The following is a 15,067-nucleotide window of genomic DNA, read 5'->3' on the forward strand; positions in this document are numbered from 1 at the left end:
TGTTACAGCTATCTGCCCATTCTTAACATAACAGGATGCACACTACAAGTTTTAATTATGAGGGTAATCATAAGAGGGGCAAAAAATATTATTACTTATCTTACTGGGGCCCAATTATTTTATCAATAAATCAGTAGGCCAATTTTCATTCATGATTATATGTAAGAGAACACTTTTTTTACTTTATATATTATAGTGGGATACTATTTCATTACCAGCGGGGCAATAATATTTTTTTCTGATGTGGCAGCACTTATTATTTCCAGATGGGAACACCATTTAAAGTACATGCTTGTGGCACTACAAGTGGCAGCATGCACATGGTAATGGTGTTGCCTCACTGGTAATTAAATAGTATGCCACTGTAATATATAAAATAATTGTTTCCCCCTTGCATTAATTAAATTTGGCCCTTTAACTTATTCATAAAATAAATTGGCCCCCATAAGATAATAATACTTTTTGCTTCTCTAAACAACAAATCATGATCACCCTCATAATTTAAACCTGTATTGTGCCTCCTGTTATGTTAACATTGGCCAGCAGTGGAAAGCTGATGTGTTTGCTAATCTCACCTATCCAAAGCAGCATGTTGATTCCGGCAACTTTCACAGCAATCTCGGGTGAGTTTGCAAAAGCGCAGCTTCATTCATATGGTGACTTGTATTCTTAGAATGGCCAAAAGTAGAACTATTTGTAGCGTGTCAATTTTGGTTACATCACTTTACTGGCGATTTACTATCAATCGCACTTTCATATATCAGTAGGTTCAAACTCGCCCGAGAAAATTGCGGAAAAAGGCAAATCTCAGTTTGATACATTTTGCCCTAGATATTCTATTAGAGTCTTTTGGGAAGGCCTTATTTTTATGTTTTTACCCAGTTAATAGCTGAGATGGAAATGCAGACTCTGGTTCTGATTCATTAAGGAACGTAATGACGTCATGTCCTGTATTTCACGTAAAATCGCACTGTTAATGACCAGAATGGACTATACTTCAGTGAAAGCAAGGACATCCAAATTCACCTTTGAGCGCAAAGGACATTTACAAAAGCCTACCATTTTATGGGCGGAACGCAAGGGGAATGTGCGTATGCACATAGTCAGTGTACAGTAGTGGCGTTTCTTCAGATCTGATTGTAGTTGAATATAGATTACGTATGCCCGAATTATAGTTGTTTTTTTTAAAAACGCACAATGGGCCTGATTCATTAAGGAAAATACGGCAAAAAAAGAGTACATTTTCTCCTGGATAAACCATGTTACAATGCAAGGGGTGCAAATTTTTTTGCTTTACTTTCCTTAATGAATCAGGCCCAATGAGCTCAAAGTGCATTTGTTTTAAAATGGATGTAATCTGGATTTGTGCACACCCAAATTCAACAAGAAACAGTTTTACATGTGAGGTTAAGAAAAGCTCTATCACTTCATACCAGTATGTTATATCACAATAATAGTTCTGTTATTGAATTAACATGATATTTAATAAATAACAATACTTAAATTGTATAAAATATTAAATTAAATTTAATACTCATTGTTAACTAATAGTTAAATTGTATAAAGTCTTAAATTAAATTTAATACTCATTGTTGCTGGTATTGACAGTTTTACATGTGAGGTTAAGATAAGCTCTATAGCTCATCACTTCATACCAGTATGTTATATCACAATAATAGTTCTGTTATTGAATTAACATGATATTTAATAAATAACTTTCAGCTTATTACACGAGTTTAGTGTAAGCTAAAATACAGATGACGCATGGTTAGTAAAGATAGACTGCATAAACATTGTAAACGTCTTTGATTACTTTATAGGTTTGGAAAGAAGAAGGGTTATACCCCTCAGAGCCTATATTTGTGCCTTACCCAGATTCTGTTGAGGAGGACGATGGTGTGATTCTTTCTGTCGTTCTTACACCCCATCAGGTATGTGATCAGGATTCTTTTTACACATAATATTCTTTCAAATGAATTCTAGCTTTGATCTTACTTGTAACATGTAAAGCAGGTAAAAAGTTTTTTTTTATAGCTCTAATGAATATAGTATTAGGCCTACCCGAATATTATACTCTATGCCTTGTTCAGCTGTACGTTTGTTTGTATATTTTTGCTTATTCCACACCCAAGAGACAAGCATACAACAAGGATATAATTAAAAGGAAACATGAAAATATATAAATACAAAGGACAAAAAAAAAATTGAGACCAAACCAAATGACATTCTTTTAATACTGTGAGGTGATACTGATCCATATGCCACCTGGGGGTAAATGTATGAACCTCCGGATTCTTCAACTCCAGCGAGTTCAGCGTCTTCAGAGCTTAAATTTAAAGCGGCGCTGCCTTGTAAAGGGAGACTTCCCTTTACAAGGCAGCGCCGCTTTAAATTTGAGCGCTGAAGACGCTGAACTCGCCGGAGTTGAAGAATCTGGAGGTTCATACATTTACCCCCTGATGTTTTGCGTTTGTTATCCATACAGTCATTTTGTTCTGGACCTCATTTATGAACACACATGATATCCAGCCTTAAACACTTTGGTTTTGCAGCAGAGTGACTAGATGGTCTGCTAAGACTGAGGTGCATGCCTTCCCTTTGCTCTCTAGAGATGCCTACACAAACTAGAAGTGCATTTAGGTTTTCAGAGAGATGGAAAAATCTCCTTCATTTAACACATTTTTGCTTGGGATAGCCTAATTTGTAGATTAAATTAATCAGAAAGAGAGTTAGGGGACATCCATTTTTAAAGCCAGAGCTGTATGGTGGTGCCATAAAAATAAATGGCAATAATAATTATTAACTAATACAACATGGCAGATGATGGGTGCTATGTTTAGTTTTTATACATATTCAGTTAGTGGCAAAACTTCACCCAGAATCAATACAGTTCTTCCAGTAGTAGTAACTCCCTCTATTGGAGGGCAGCAGCCTCCCTGCAGAGTATCTGTTGTTCCTCCAGGTAACAGGTCTGAAACAGTAAATGAGATAGGGGGCACCCTAATGTGTGACATAACTTTGGTTGTTTTAGTAAATAAAATATTTATGTAGGTGCCAGAAGTGTTAGTAAACCAGGCTTGTCTGCTGTATTGTGATGTAATTTGGTGTTTTCTTCTTCTGCTAATTAGATTTTCTGCTTTTCAGTGCATAGTAGAAGCTGTTATAAGCATGTATATGTAAACTCAAATGAAAAGCTCCAGAATTTAAACATCTTTTAAAATATAATAAACATAGAACACATACAAGATAAATCCAGAAGTCTTATCTGTAGATCCTAGATAATGCTCCTACAGGAGTCAGTGCTCAAGACAATAGTACCAAGTTCATTTTGCATCTAGAAATCATTATCTGCAGGCCAGAAAAAGGCTGTTCCTTTTAGGTACCAGATTTGTCACAAATTTTCACACCAAATACCTCCCTTATGCATTTCATACAAATTGTTGGATAGTAGCATATTCTAGAGAAAATCGCTGCATCTCACAGTTGGTTGGGACACAATACAATATCATACAACATATTCCAAGATACATCTTTTGACTGATAGTCAGAGATTAGATAGTATCTTTCATAATCTTGTTTCTTGTGTTGTATAATTGCTAACTGTCTCTGTATGTTCTACTCCTCTGTTACTGTTCCTTTTACAATGTCTGATAAAGGGAAATCACCAAAAGCAAAATACTTTGCTTGCTCAAAATGCAAGATAAAGTTGCCAAATGTACAGCAGGACCCGGGGGCGCTCTGCATAGATTGTGAGGCAGGGTCCGAGGGGGCGCAGGCCCAGGGCAGTATTTCGTTGTTAACGCAAAAAAACAGGATGGGCAGTATCCTGGCATAGTTGATGGGCACTCTGGTGCAGCTTCTCATCCGTCAGACGGAGACCACAGTGCTGTCTGTGAGCTCTCCTTCTACCTCAACAGGGGGGGCTACAGTTTCAGCGGTACTCCAACAACAGGTTAATGACGGGACAGACCTAGCAACTGCTGGCCCTTCATCCTCTTTTGTTTCCCACAAGGCCCCCATAGGAGATCTCGCTTGGTCCTCCTCTTTGGTTACGGTTATTGATAGACTGAACAGGATTCTAGACTCTCCGAGATCTTCTCAGTCTAGAACCAAACGTATGAGAACCACTCATCCTATTCTTTCAGTATCCGATTCAGAAATGTCATCTGAAGAGGATGCAGAAATTCCTTACAAGACACAGTCAACAAGTGATGGATGTTGAGGATTCTCACAGAAATCAAGGCATTGATGATCTGGTCTTAGCAGGACCTTAGACCTCTTAGACATAGATGAGCCTACCGCTGCGGATCAGGCTGGAGAGCGGTGACTCTTTATCTTCGCCTCAATGGTCTCTAGTCACAAGCAGAAGCTGCGCTTCCAATAAACATTCTGGAGTTGAAGGCTATGTTAATGGCAATGGGAGGGACTCAGGCTCTTCTTCAGGGATTTCCAGTGTCCCTCCAATCCGACAATACAGCAGCATTGGCATACGTCAACAAACAGGAGGGAACCAAAAGTGCCAGGGCAATGTAGGTGGCTACTCAGATCCTGAAATGGGCGGAACTATTTTTTCCCTCGCTTTTAGCAGTATTGATCCCAGGTATGCTAAACTGGGAAGCAGAATTCCTATGTCGACACAGTTTTGCCAGGAGAATGGTTTCTCCATCTGGTGGCCTTCAAAATGCTTGTTTGCAGGTGGGGTCTTCCGGATCTGGACCTAATGGCGTCGAGACACAACCGTCAGGTTCCCAGCTTCTGCTCAAGGGCCAGAGACCCCCTGGCGGTGGATGTAGATGTCATGACAATGCGCTGGGAGTTCAGGTTGGGATGCTTCCCCCAATCACAGTTCTTCCACGCGTTCTCAAGAGGGTCAAGCAGGGAGGTCTGCCAGTAATACTAGTGGCGTCCGGATGGCCGTGCAGGGTCTATTTTGCAGGCAATCTGTCCATGGTGGTCGGTGAGGGGTTTTGGCTACCTCTACAAAACGACCTTCTTCAGGGACCATTTCAAAATCAGGACCTTCCTTGGATGGCTTTAACAGCATAGCTGTTGGGGCCACCCTCTGGAGGTCAAAAAGGTTCTCTTCCAAGGTGGTGAACACTCTTTTGCAGGCTAGGAAACCTGTTTCTGCTCGTATCTACCACAGGATTTGGTGAACCTACATTCGTTGGTGTGAGAGTAGAGATGGCCATACTGTGACTTTTAATCTTCCTCGTCTTAAGGCTTTTCTGTAGCATGGTCTTCAAATGGGCATCCGGTTGGGTTCCTTGAAGGTTCAGCTGCCGGCCTTATCAGTCTATTTTCAGTTGCGATTGGCAGACATGCCAACATAAGGACTTTTCTTCAGAGGGTGTTGCACATTCAGCTTCCCTACGTACCACCCACTGCTCCATGGGATCTTAATTTGGTACTTTCAATGCTTAAGTCTCCTCCTTTTGAGCCTTTACAGTCAACGGATCTGAAATTGTTAACATGGAAGGTAATATTTCTGCTGGCAATTGCCTCAGCTCGTAGAGTATCGGAACTTGGGGCTCTTTCATGCAGGGAACCATCCATTTCCATGATGATAGGATGGTCCTCCGTACTGTTCCGTCTTTTCAACCTAAGGTGGTATCAGGGTTTCACTTAAACCAGGAAACTGTACTTCCAGTTTTTCAAGAACCTTCTATTCCTTCCAGACGTAATCAGACGGAGCTTTTGGATGCCGTCAGGGCATTACGCATATATGTTCATCGGACTGCACGCATTAGACGTTCAGATTCTCTGTTTGTACTATATTATCCCCATAAAAGGGAATGGCCTGCTTCCAAGATGGCTTATTTCAACTATTAAGTATGCTTACATCGGTGCGAACCGATCTGTACCCAGTCGCATTACTGCCCATTCCACCCGATCAGTGGGAGCTTCTTGGGCCGTGCGAAATGGGGTCTCTATGGAGCAGCTATGCCGAGCAGACACCAGGTCCTCGGTACACACATTTACTAAACTTTACCAGTTCAACGTGTTTGCGTCTTTAGATGCTAGCTTTGGCTGTAGTGTTTTACAGGCCAGGCAATCAGAGCAGTCCCTCCCTTAGGGGGGCTGCTTTTTTAAGTCCCCATGATACCACGGTCCCCCAGATAGAATGAAAGAGCAAATGGGATTTTTATACTCACGATAAATCCTTTTCTTTGATTCCATCTGCGGGACACTGCGTTCCCTCCTTTCTGCTCTTTAACGGTTTGGTTGTTTTTCTCCCCTTCCTTGGGGCTATAGAATTACACTGAAGAGCAACAGGGGTGTTGCAGAGGGGAGGAGTCGGTCAGCAGGTCACAAGTAACAAGTTAACTAGTTAAGTGCCAACTCCCTCACTCCCTCACACCCCACTACAACCCCATGGTAGCACTGTCCCCCAGATGGAATCAGTGAAATGGATTTATCGTGATCATAAAAATACCATTTATAATTGCTGTGCTTATTTTTAATTAAGTCCATCATGCTCTTTCACAAGTTGAGCAGAGAAGTAATTCTCTAACAGAGCAGACACAAGACAACTGACAGCTTTCATAGTTACCTTGAATCTGACTGCTGAATCATAGTAGATAATGGTGTTTAACCATGTGGGTTTTTTTTTGCTATTATTGTATTTAGTGTTGGGTGAACTGAAATGGAACACATTTTATTATGGGGAATAAAATCCTGTAGTATTTTTTTTATGAATTTGTGATTATATTTTTAAGGTGTGTTTAACTAAAGGTTGGAGCTTTTTTGTAATAATTCTTCATCGTGTGTGTGCTATTTTGAAGTTGGCTTGTTACTTATTAGATCACTGGAATGTGGCACAGTAACACAGAGTAAGTTGGCAGATGAATGTGCTGACTTTGTGGGAAGCAGTGGCGTGTCCTGATGTTAGTAGGGCAATGTAAGCATGCAAGGAGCCACAGACTGAGTGTTTGATATTAGAAGGCCCTTCAACAGCACAGAGTAGTAATGTAAGACTTCTGTAATGAGTGTGGGGATATTGTATTGTCAAACACATCCCTGCATGAAAAGTTCATGCATCCAACTTGTTTCAAAAGGATGATGGATCATGAACCCTGATTGCCCTACTTTTACCTTTCCATTTTCCATTGGGATAAATAATCTCTATATGAGTATGGGGTAAAAGTGCACTGCTAGAAGCTTGAAACATGGGAAATGTCTACACACCATATGCAAAGCCCAAATTGTAGAGAATGTGAGAGGGAATGTGCGAGGGAATGTGCTAGGGCTGTATTCTTCTGGAAGCAGATAATAGTGTTGCAACAGCAGAAAAAGAAATAGGAACTAATCACTTGCAAATCTGTTGGGGGAATTGAAAAAAATATTTATCATATCAATGAGATATCTATCTTTCCTTTTTTAGGATAAAAATACTTTCCTTCTAATCCTGGATGCAAAAGATTTTACAGAAGTTGCGAGAGCTGAAGTACTTGTGCAAATGCCGTATGGTTTTCACGGTATGTTTGTGCCTCAGAGGACTTAAATGTAGATGTCAGAGGGATATGAAGAATTCCTAACCCAGGGCACAATATGTTATAATACTGCATAATAATAAATACTGAGTAATAAAACATTTATATACTTGAATAAATATTACATTTATATAATTTTTATTGTGTCTTGTTGTTGTTACTGTGTGCTTAGAACCACTTAAACTATATATCTTTGTTCTCTTTTAACCAAAAGATAAATGAAAAATATCAACATAAATATAAAAAGTAACCTTTACAATTCAAAATATATGCTGTACATACATTTCCTCCCTGATGCGTACAGAGTTTTGCCATCTTTGTTTTTATACTGTGATAGATGTAATTGTTATATTCTACATACAGGACAATATGCAAGCCAGCAAGGGAGTAAGTTGACGATGTGAGTCTAGCATGACATTGCCCCAGATAGTTTGACAGCAGTTAGAATCTCTGCTTAATTAATCAGACCAAATAAGCTCTGCCCATTCACAACTACTTTGATTATGTATCCAGAGATATGTGAATACACAAGGGCACCACCAATGTTAGTGTACCCAATGCATGTCTCTCTGGTCAAACTAGGGGCAGTGCAATAAACACATGTGACTACCAAATGATATGAGAGTTTTTTCTGTTTTGTCTTTTGAAGACTCAATCAATAGATTTGCTTAATTGAATATTTGAAAACAAAACCAGAGATAACATGCAAGCGTACCTAACTATGCAGCCTAGTGCGTATATAAAAGAACCCACTGATATCTTACCAATGGATAAAAGTAAAAGGCACAATATACATTCTCTTAACAATAACATGGGAAATACAGAATCCTACATTACAGTTACCAGAGATAAATTGTACTAATGGACGTCGCAAACATCCTCTGTGTCTCCAAATTATGTCTCCATGCTCCATACACTGTAGAATGGGATCTTCCCGGATACACATGCAAACAAAAAGACAAGAGAGAAATATTACGTATGTGAGGCACTCCTTTATTGACAAGTGAGTATATGCTGACCTATTAGATGAAAAATAGAGGAAAGGAAATCTCAAGAAGAAATGGTTTGGACATCCAATGGGTGATAAAGAATAGGCTCACACTAGAATAAGAATTAACTTTTATTGTTCTTATTAAAATAAATGATTAAAATCGAAATATAAAATAAGTGAGACCTGTAGGGAAAGTGAGATCTACTGTGTAATTGTTGTTAGCCCTGTGATGTCTTAGTATGTAATATGTCATTATCTAAAAAGTTTAGTCACATTTATTGTTCTCATCAAACATTTGCTCCAAATATTAGCCCATCATAGGGTTTATTACAGTGTTGGCTAACCTGTGACACTCCAGGTGTTGTGAAACTACAAGTCCCAGCATGCTTTGCCAATATATAGCAGCTTATTGCTGGAAGGGTATGCTGGGATTTGTAGTTTCACAACACCTGGAGTGTCACAGGTTAGCCAACACTGGTTTATTAAGATAAAGTGACCAAAAAGATGTCATTCAGTATTATCACATGCTAGCTGTGAGCTGCAATAGCAAGCAATTGTCTCCCTTCAGTTACCTTTGTTTAAGAACAGACATTATGCATCAGCTTAATGCTTAAGCTGGGTACACACTACAGAAATTTCGACCAACTTTTTATGCAGAGCGATTTTACATGCGATCAACGATCCGATCGCTCGGTCCATGGACTGCATACACACTAGCCTTGTTTAGGATGAGAAAGGGAAGAGCGGACGTCCCTTTAGCGACTTTTTACAGCCATGTTGTCGTGAGCAATGACTGTAATTTCGTACTCACTGTTGTGGATCGGTCGGAAGTTTATACACACTACACAGCGGAAACGAGATTGGACCGAAAATATTAAACGGTACGACCAACCAAATGAGGCGATAATCATCCATTTGGGCAGACTTTCGACCATCGTGTCACTGCACACACTGACCCGACTTTTAAACGAGCGGTCGTATGTCGGCTGTTTGAGCCGATTATTGGATGAAAACAGTGTAGTGTGTACCCAGCTTTACTTAGGTAACTCTTGCCGATAATTGTTACTAGATAAATTTTACAGACACCTATCTACACTTGTAGCCATTTCTATCACATTATTGAAAGAATGCTATGTGCTGTAATAATAAATAGCAGACTCCTATCCCATATATATGTTAAATATAGGCATATGTCTGATTGCTCAATACTTGTATAAATAGTGTTTCTGCTCTATGTTTAAGTGAAATACCTATAATAATATTGTCTAAATGTATACTACTAGTTGCAGGGAGAAAAAGTTATTTAGACAGACCATTCTTAAAGCACTGTTATATAGCAGAGCATATGTGATAAAGCCTGAGTTGACCCCTAAGAGGTAAATTGGTGAGGTAATCAAAAGCACATGCCACTAAAACAACATTATCCTGGAACACAGAAGTTATTTATTAATGAATAAAATGTTAGTAACCAGACAGGGAGATGTCTTTATTGATCCACTATTGGCAGATTGCCGACATTGGAACGGGTTCATTGAATTTCAACTTCAGTTGTTTTTCAAAGTTTATCTATCTATATGATAAGATAAGGAACTATGTGGCTCATATTTCAATAGAGACTGAATAAGGGTTGAAAAAAGCTGTGAGTGCTGGCGTCCTTTAACTGTGGAGCTGCCATGTTTTTGTTACATCGCTGAATACTTTCTATCTTCTCATCTACACACTGGACTTTGGGAATCTCTAATACTGATTTACTGCCAGATAGCCTGTCATTGCTTGCTGTACCACTGAAGGTAGTATGTTTTCCCATCTGCACACTAAGGGCTAGATTTACTAAGCTGCGGGTTTGAAAAAGTGGGGATGTTGCCTATAGTAACCAATCAGATTCTACCTGTCATTTTGTAGAAGGTACTAAATAAATGAAAGCTAGAATCTGATTGGTTGCTATAGGCAACATCCCCATTTTTTCAAACCCGCAGCTTAGTAAATCTAGCCCTAAGGCTTTGAAAATCTCTAATGGTAATTGTAATAGAATTGCTGGATATTATAGCTTTAATCATGTGAATCTTTCCCTAGATTCTCTAAAAATATATGGTAGTCTAAGCTACCCTAACCTAACGTACGTTTCACATGCTGCTTCTTCTATGAGGCCTTCTTCCTGGATAGAGACTTAGGGCTAGATTTACTAAGCTGGGGGTTTGAAAAAGTGGGGATGTTGCCTATAGCAACCAATCAGATTCTAGCTGTCATTTTGTAGAAGGTACTAAATAAATGAAAGCTAGAATCTGATTGGTTGCTATAGGCAACATCCCCACTTTTTCCAAACCCGCAGTTTAGTAAATCTAGCCCTTAGTGTATGGAGAAAAGGGAAAAACAAAAGGAAAACCAATCTAGTGTAGTAGGTAATATCACATCCAAAGACCTCCACCAATAGTTGGGACAGTAAATATGTAATAACAATGAAGATTAGTTCATAAGCTGTGAAAATGATTCCAGATGGAAACTCCTCCATGTGATGTGGAAACCACTCCATGTTTTCTATTGTGCTTACTCCAGGAAAACCTTAAGAAACAGCCTTGAAACCTCCCACAGTTTTCCTTCGTTCATAGCACCTCTCCGGCATCACTGTGGTACCTATTTTGATTTTTGTTATGTGCTGTGATGTAAGCTAGCAGGGAGTAAAATGATGACATGGATCATCATCACCAGCTATTTATATAGCGCTACTAATTCCGCAGTGCTGTACAGAGAACTCTCTCACATCAGTTCCTGCTCCATTGGAGCTTACAGACTCAATTCCCTAATATACACACACACACACACACACACACACACACACACACACACACACACACACAGACACAGACAAAGGCTGACTAGGGTCAATTTGATAGCAGCCAATTAACCTACTAGTATGTTTTTGGAATGTGGGAAGAAAGTGGAGCAAACACAGGAAGAACATACAAAGTCCACACAGATAAGGCCATGGCCGGGAATCAAACTCATTACCCCAGTGCTGCAAGGCAGAAGTGCTAGCCAATAAGCCACCATGCCGACCATGGATGTAGCACTACTTGACATAACCCCAGATAGTTTGACAGCAGTTGCAATCTCTGTTTCATTGTTCAATCCAAATATTATAACTGAGGGATGAATTAAACCAGAGGTAGAAAGCTGAGGTTTGTGTTTTCAACTATTTGTCCCTCTCTAAGTGGTTAAAGTGAGTAGGCAAGTGAGCCTGAGGTAGGCTCAGTGCATTGTCACTGTGGGAGGTCTCATAGGCCATACTATAAATCACCTTGGCTGACAGTGTTCTGCCTCTAGGCTTAAGGACAATTTGGAAGGATTAGTGGTCACTGTTCCTCCAGTGTCTTAAAACCAGTCAGTCTTCAAGGAAAGCTCAGGTATCATAGTAAGACTCAGTGATTAGGTGTTTTCTTGACTTCTTTTGTGTGCTTTAAATTGTTACTAGGCGTATAATTTTATGAGCATATGTGATTGTGTTGAACTTTGAATTGTGAGGCGATCTTATTGAACCTAGGAGTGAAGACTTTTTTGGCATTGCGTGACTGGTATCGGCAGTCTGCACTAGTTGCCCCTGACTTTCTGGTGATATTTGATTGTCACTGCCAAGATCGACATTAAAAGAAGTGACAGTGTTTAAAGCCACTCCTTGAGTCTGGCCAGGGACCCTTGCACTTCTCTGTTCTGACCCATAAGAGGTGCACTGAGTCAGGGGATTGTTATATATTTGTCTGTCCTCATGAAATTTAGTCATGATAAGTGGGTAGAAGATGACAGCACTGAGGGATCTTTGTTTTTAGTAGTCCTTATACTAATATTCTTAGAAGTCTTTATACTATTAATCTTAGAAGTCCTTATACTATTAAACTTCATAGTCATAGTGTGTTAGATAGGAGTGAGAGCAAAGAAGGGATACACAATATCCAGTTTATTTTTGAAAACAATAAAGAAATAAACACTGTTCAATGAGTTGCGGGGCTTTTGTATGCTCAGTTCTATTTGAAAAAAACTCTAATCTATTTAAGTAAAATTTGGCAGCAGATTCTTCATATCAAATAGGGTGTGTTATTTTTATACCACCTTGCTGTCATTTTGTGTCACTGACAAAGGATATAGGGAGGAGGTGGATAGATATATTGACAGAAGTTAAACTATCAGCTCACAGTATAATTTCAGAAGATTGTTTGGATCTTGGATTTTGACTATAGTCAATGGTTATTGACTATGGGGAATACAGAGAGCCCTCCCTTGGATAAGAATCCCCAGAGTGCCATTGATATAATGTGTGCACTATATGGCGAGTGGGTTCTGAAGAGAATGGACAAATTATTTAAACGGGCCGCACACCCTCTGCAAGGGGACCCAGATAGGTTGACAGAAATGAGAATGAGCCACCTGAAATATATGAGACAAATACCTAGGCAAATCAGTGGCATGAAAGGGCAGAGACAGTGGTGTATGAGTTAGAATTATATGAGATGGAAGAACAGAGGTGTTGCATAGATCTCGCATCTAGGGAACAATCACAAGCAGATCCTTGCTGACATTTTTAGCAGAAGCATCCCAAGACAAATTATAGTTAATGCTATAATTTGTCTATATAATGCCACTAATTCGGAAGTGCTGTACAGAGAACACACTCATATCAGTCCCTGCCCCATTGGAGCTTACAGTCTAAATTCCCTAACACACACACACAGACATAGAGAGAGTTCAATTCTTGGCACAGTGTTTATCAGCTAGGACAAAGCCTATTACACAAGAAAGATTTGTGATCTGTCCAGTTGACATTGTATGTTTTTTTCTGTCTCTGTCTCCATCTTACTGTGTGTGAGAGAGGTCTGTGATAAGTTGGGGAAAAAAAATTCATGCTGTTGGCCTGTCATTGTCACACCACTCAGGAAGTAAGACCTGTGATTTGGTAAATCACACCGATTGTCTGTTTTGTCTTGTCCATTTTACATGAAAAATGTTTCAAATAAAAAAAATTGTACATTTGTAACAGTAATGCTAGAGATGCTCAGGCTCGGTTCCCCGAGAAACGAACACACCCGAACTTAGCAGATACAAGTTTCTGTACTTTCGCACGTCCTCGGAATTGAAAACAGGGCAAAACATCATTGTTACGTCGTCGGGTCTCGCGAATTTTGGATTTTATAAGTACCACCCTCCACGGCAATCCAGCTTCATTTCACAGAGGGACACAGAAGGGGTAGCACAGTTCTTGGCAGTCTCTGGTGTAGTTGGGCAGCGTCATAGGTAGAAAAGAAAGAGGAGGGGTAGCAGTGCTCTTAAAAGTCTCCAGTGACATTCAGTAGAGCTCTATTGCTCCATAGCTAATTGTCATTGCTGAAATAGAAATAGGGCTGGCAGGCTTGTTCTTCTAAATATGCAGTGACATTGTACTGTGTTATATAGGTAACATACAAAGAGGAGAGCTCCATTGCTCCATTGCTAATTGTCATTGCTGAAATACAAATAATAGGTCTGGCATGCTTGGTCTTGTAAATCTGCAGTCACATTGTACTGTGTTATATAAGTAAAACACAAAGAGGAGTGCTCCATTGTGTCACACTGTGCTCTCCAGGTACCTCTACCCGAGCCTCTAATTACTGACTGTCACTTTAATTTCTGTTCCTAGGGCAGACTATTGGTCATGGACTGCATCTGTGATCATTACACCTGTGTGCTGGTCAGTATTGCTATTGGTCAGCCTCTCTTTATTAGGGCCTTTCTTCCTTTCCTGCCTTCCCGGTTCTTCAAGTCATATCTGATACTCTGATGTCTCTGTTTGCATGCCTGTTCCACTGCTCGTGGTAACGCCATGAGCTACACATATTACCTGTTCCACAATCTGTGGTAAAGCTGCTGTGTTCATCACTGCCGTGAGGTCATTGCTGCTGTTTGCTGGATTTCTTCAATCTCTGTATACTTGTTCCACTGCTCGTGGTAAACGCTATGATCTACACCTGTTACCTGTTCCACAATTTTTCGTACTCTGCTGTATTCTGTATTCCTCAACTTCTGCATGCCTGCTTTACATCTTGTGGTAAAATGCTATGAACTACATCTGTTCCTTGCTCGATCTACATTACTGACTTTGTTACCCGTTCCACTATCTTTGGAAAAGCTGCTATTCATCGCTTCCTTGAGTTCGTTACTACTGGATGCTGGACTGTTTTGATCTCTGCATACCTGTTCCAAGCAGGGCCAGATTAAGGGAATGGAGGCCCCTGGGCTAAGGGGGCCTCCATTCCCCTGTGAGGGTCCCCCCTTGATCTGAGCTGCCCCCCCCAGTGAACCGAGCCGCCCCCAAGGCACTTACCTCCTTCTCCTGGCATTGCAGTCCTTCTCCGGCGTGCTGTATGCTCTTTACTGAGGAGATCTCATGAGAGTGAGACTCACGAGATCTCCTCAGTAAGGAGACTACAGCGCGCCGGGGAAGGACTCAGCAGCATTGATCGGGCCGTGGGCGCCCCCGCCCCCGACCGATCAATACTGCTGCTGAACACTTAAAAGGGCCCCCTGGATGCCCGAGGCCCCTGGGCTGTAGCTCAGTTAG

At 40.3% G+C, this 15,067-nt stretch overlaps 1 protein-coding gene across 3 annotated transcripts in view; it reads left to right on the plus strand.

Moving 5' to 3' along the window:
- Nucleotides 1-7,628, plus strand: part of LOC142107597 (carotenoid-cleaving dioxygenase, mitochondrial-like) — a 53,614-nt gene extending 45,986 nt beyond the window's left edge. For all 3 annotated transcript variants that reach the window (XM_075191115.1, XM_075191117.1, XM_075191114.1), the window contains exons 11-12: nucleotides 1,821-1,931; nucleotides 7,385-7,628. In XM_075191115.1, the coding sequence (XP_075047216.1) occupies nucleotides 1,821-1,931; nucleotides 7,385-7,504 (231 nt within the window). In that variant the 3' untranslated portion in view covers nucleotides 7,505-7,628. The remainder of the gene's footprint in view (nucleotides 1-1,820; nucleotides 1,932-7,384) is intronic.
- The last annotated feature ends 7,439 nt before the right edge of the window (nucleotides 7,629-15,067 follow it).

This window comes from Mixophyes fleayi, chromosome 11 (assembly GCF_038048845.1).
Source record: "Mixophyes fleayi isolate aMixFle1 chromosome 11, aMixFle1.hap1, whole genome shotgun sequence".
Taxonomy (NCBI): domain Eukaryota; kingdom Metazoa; phylum Chordata; class Amphibia; order Anura; family Limnodynastidae; genus Mixophyes; species Mixophyes fleayi.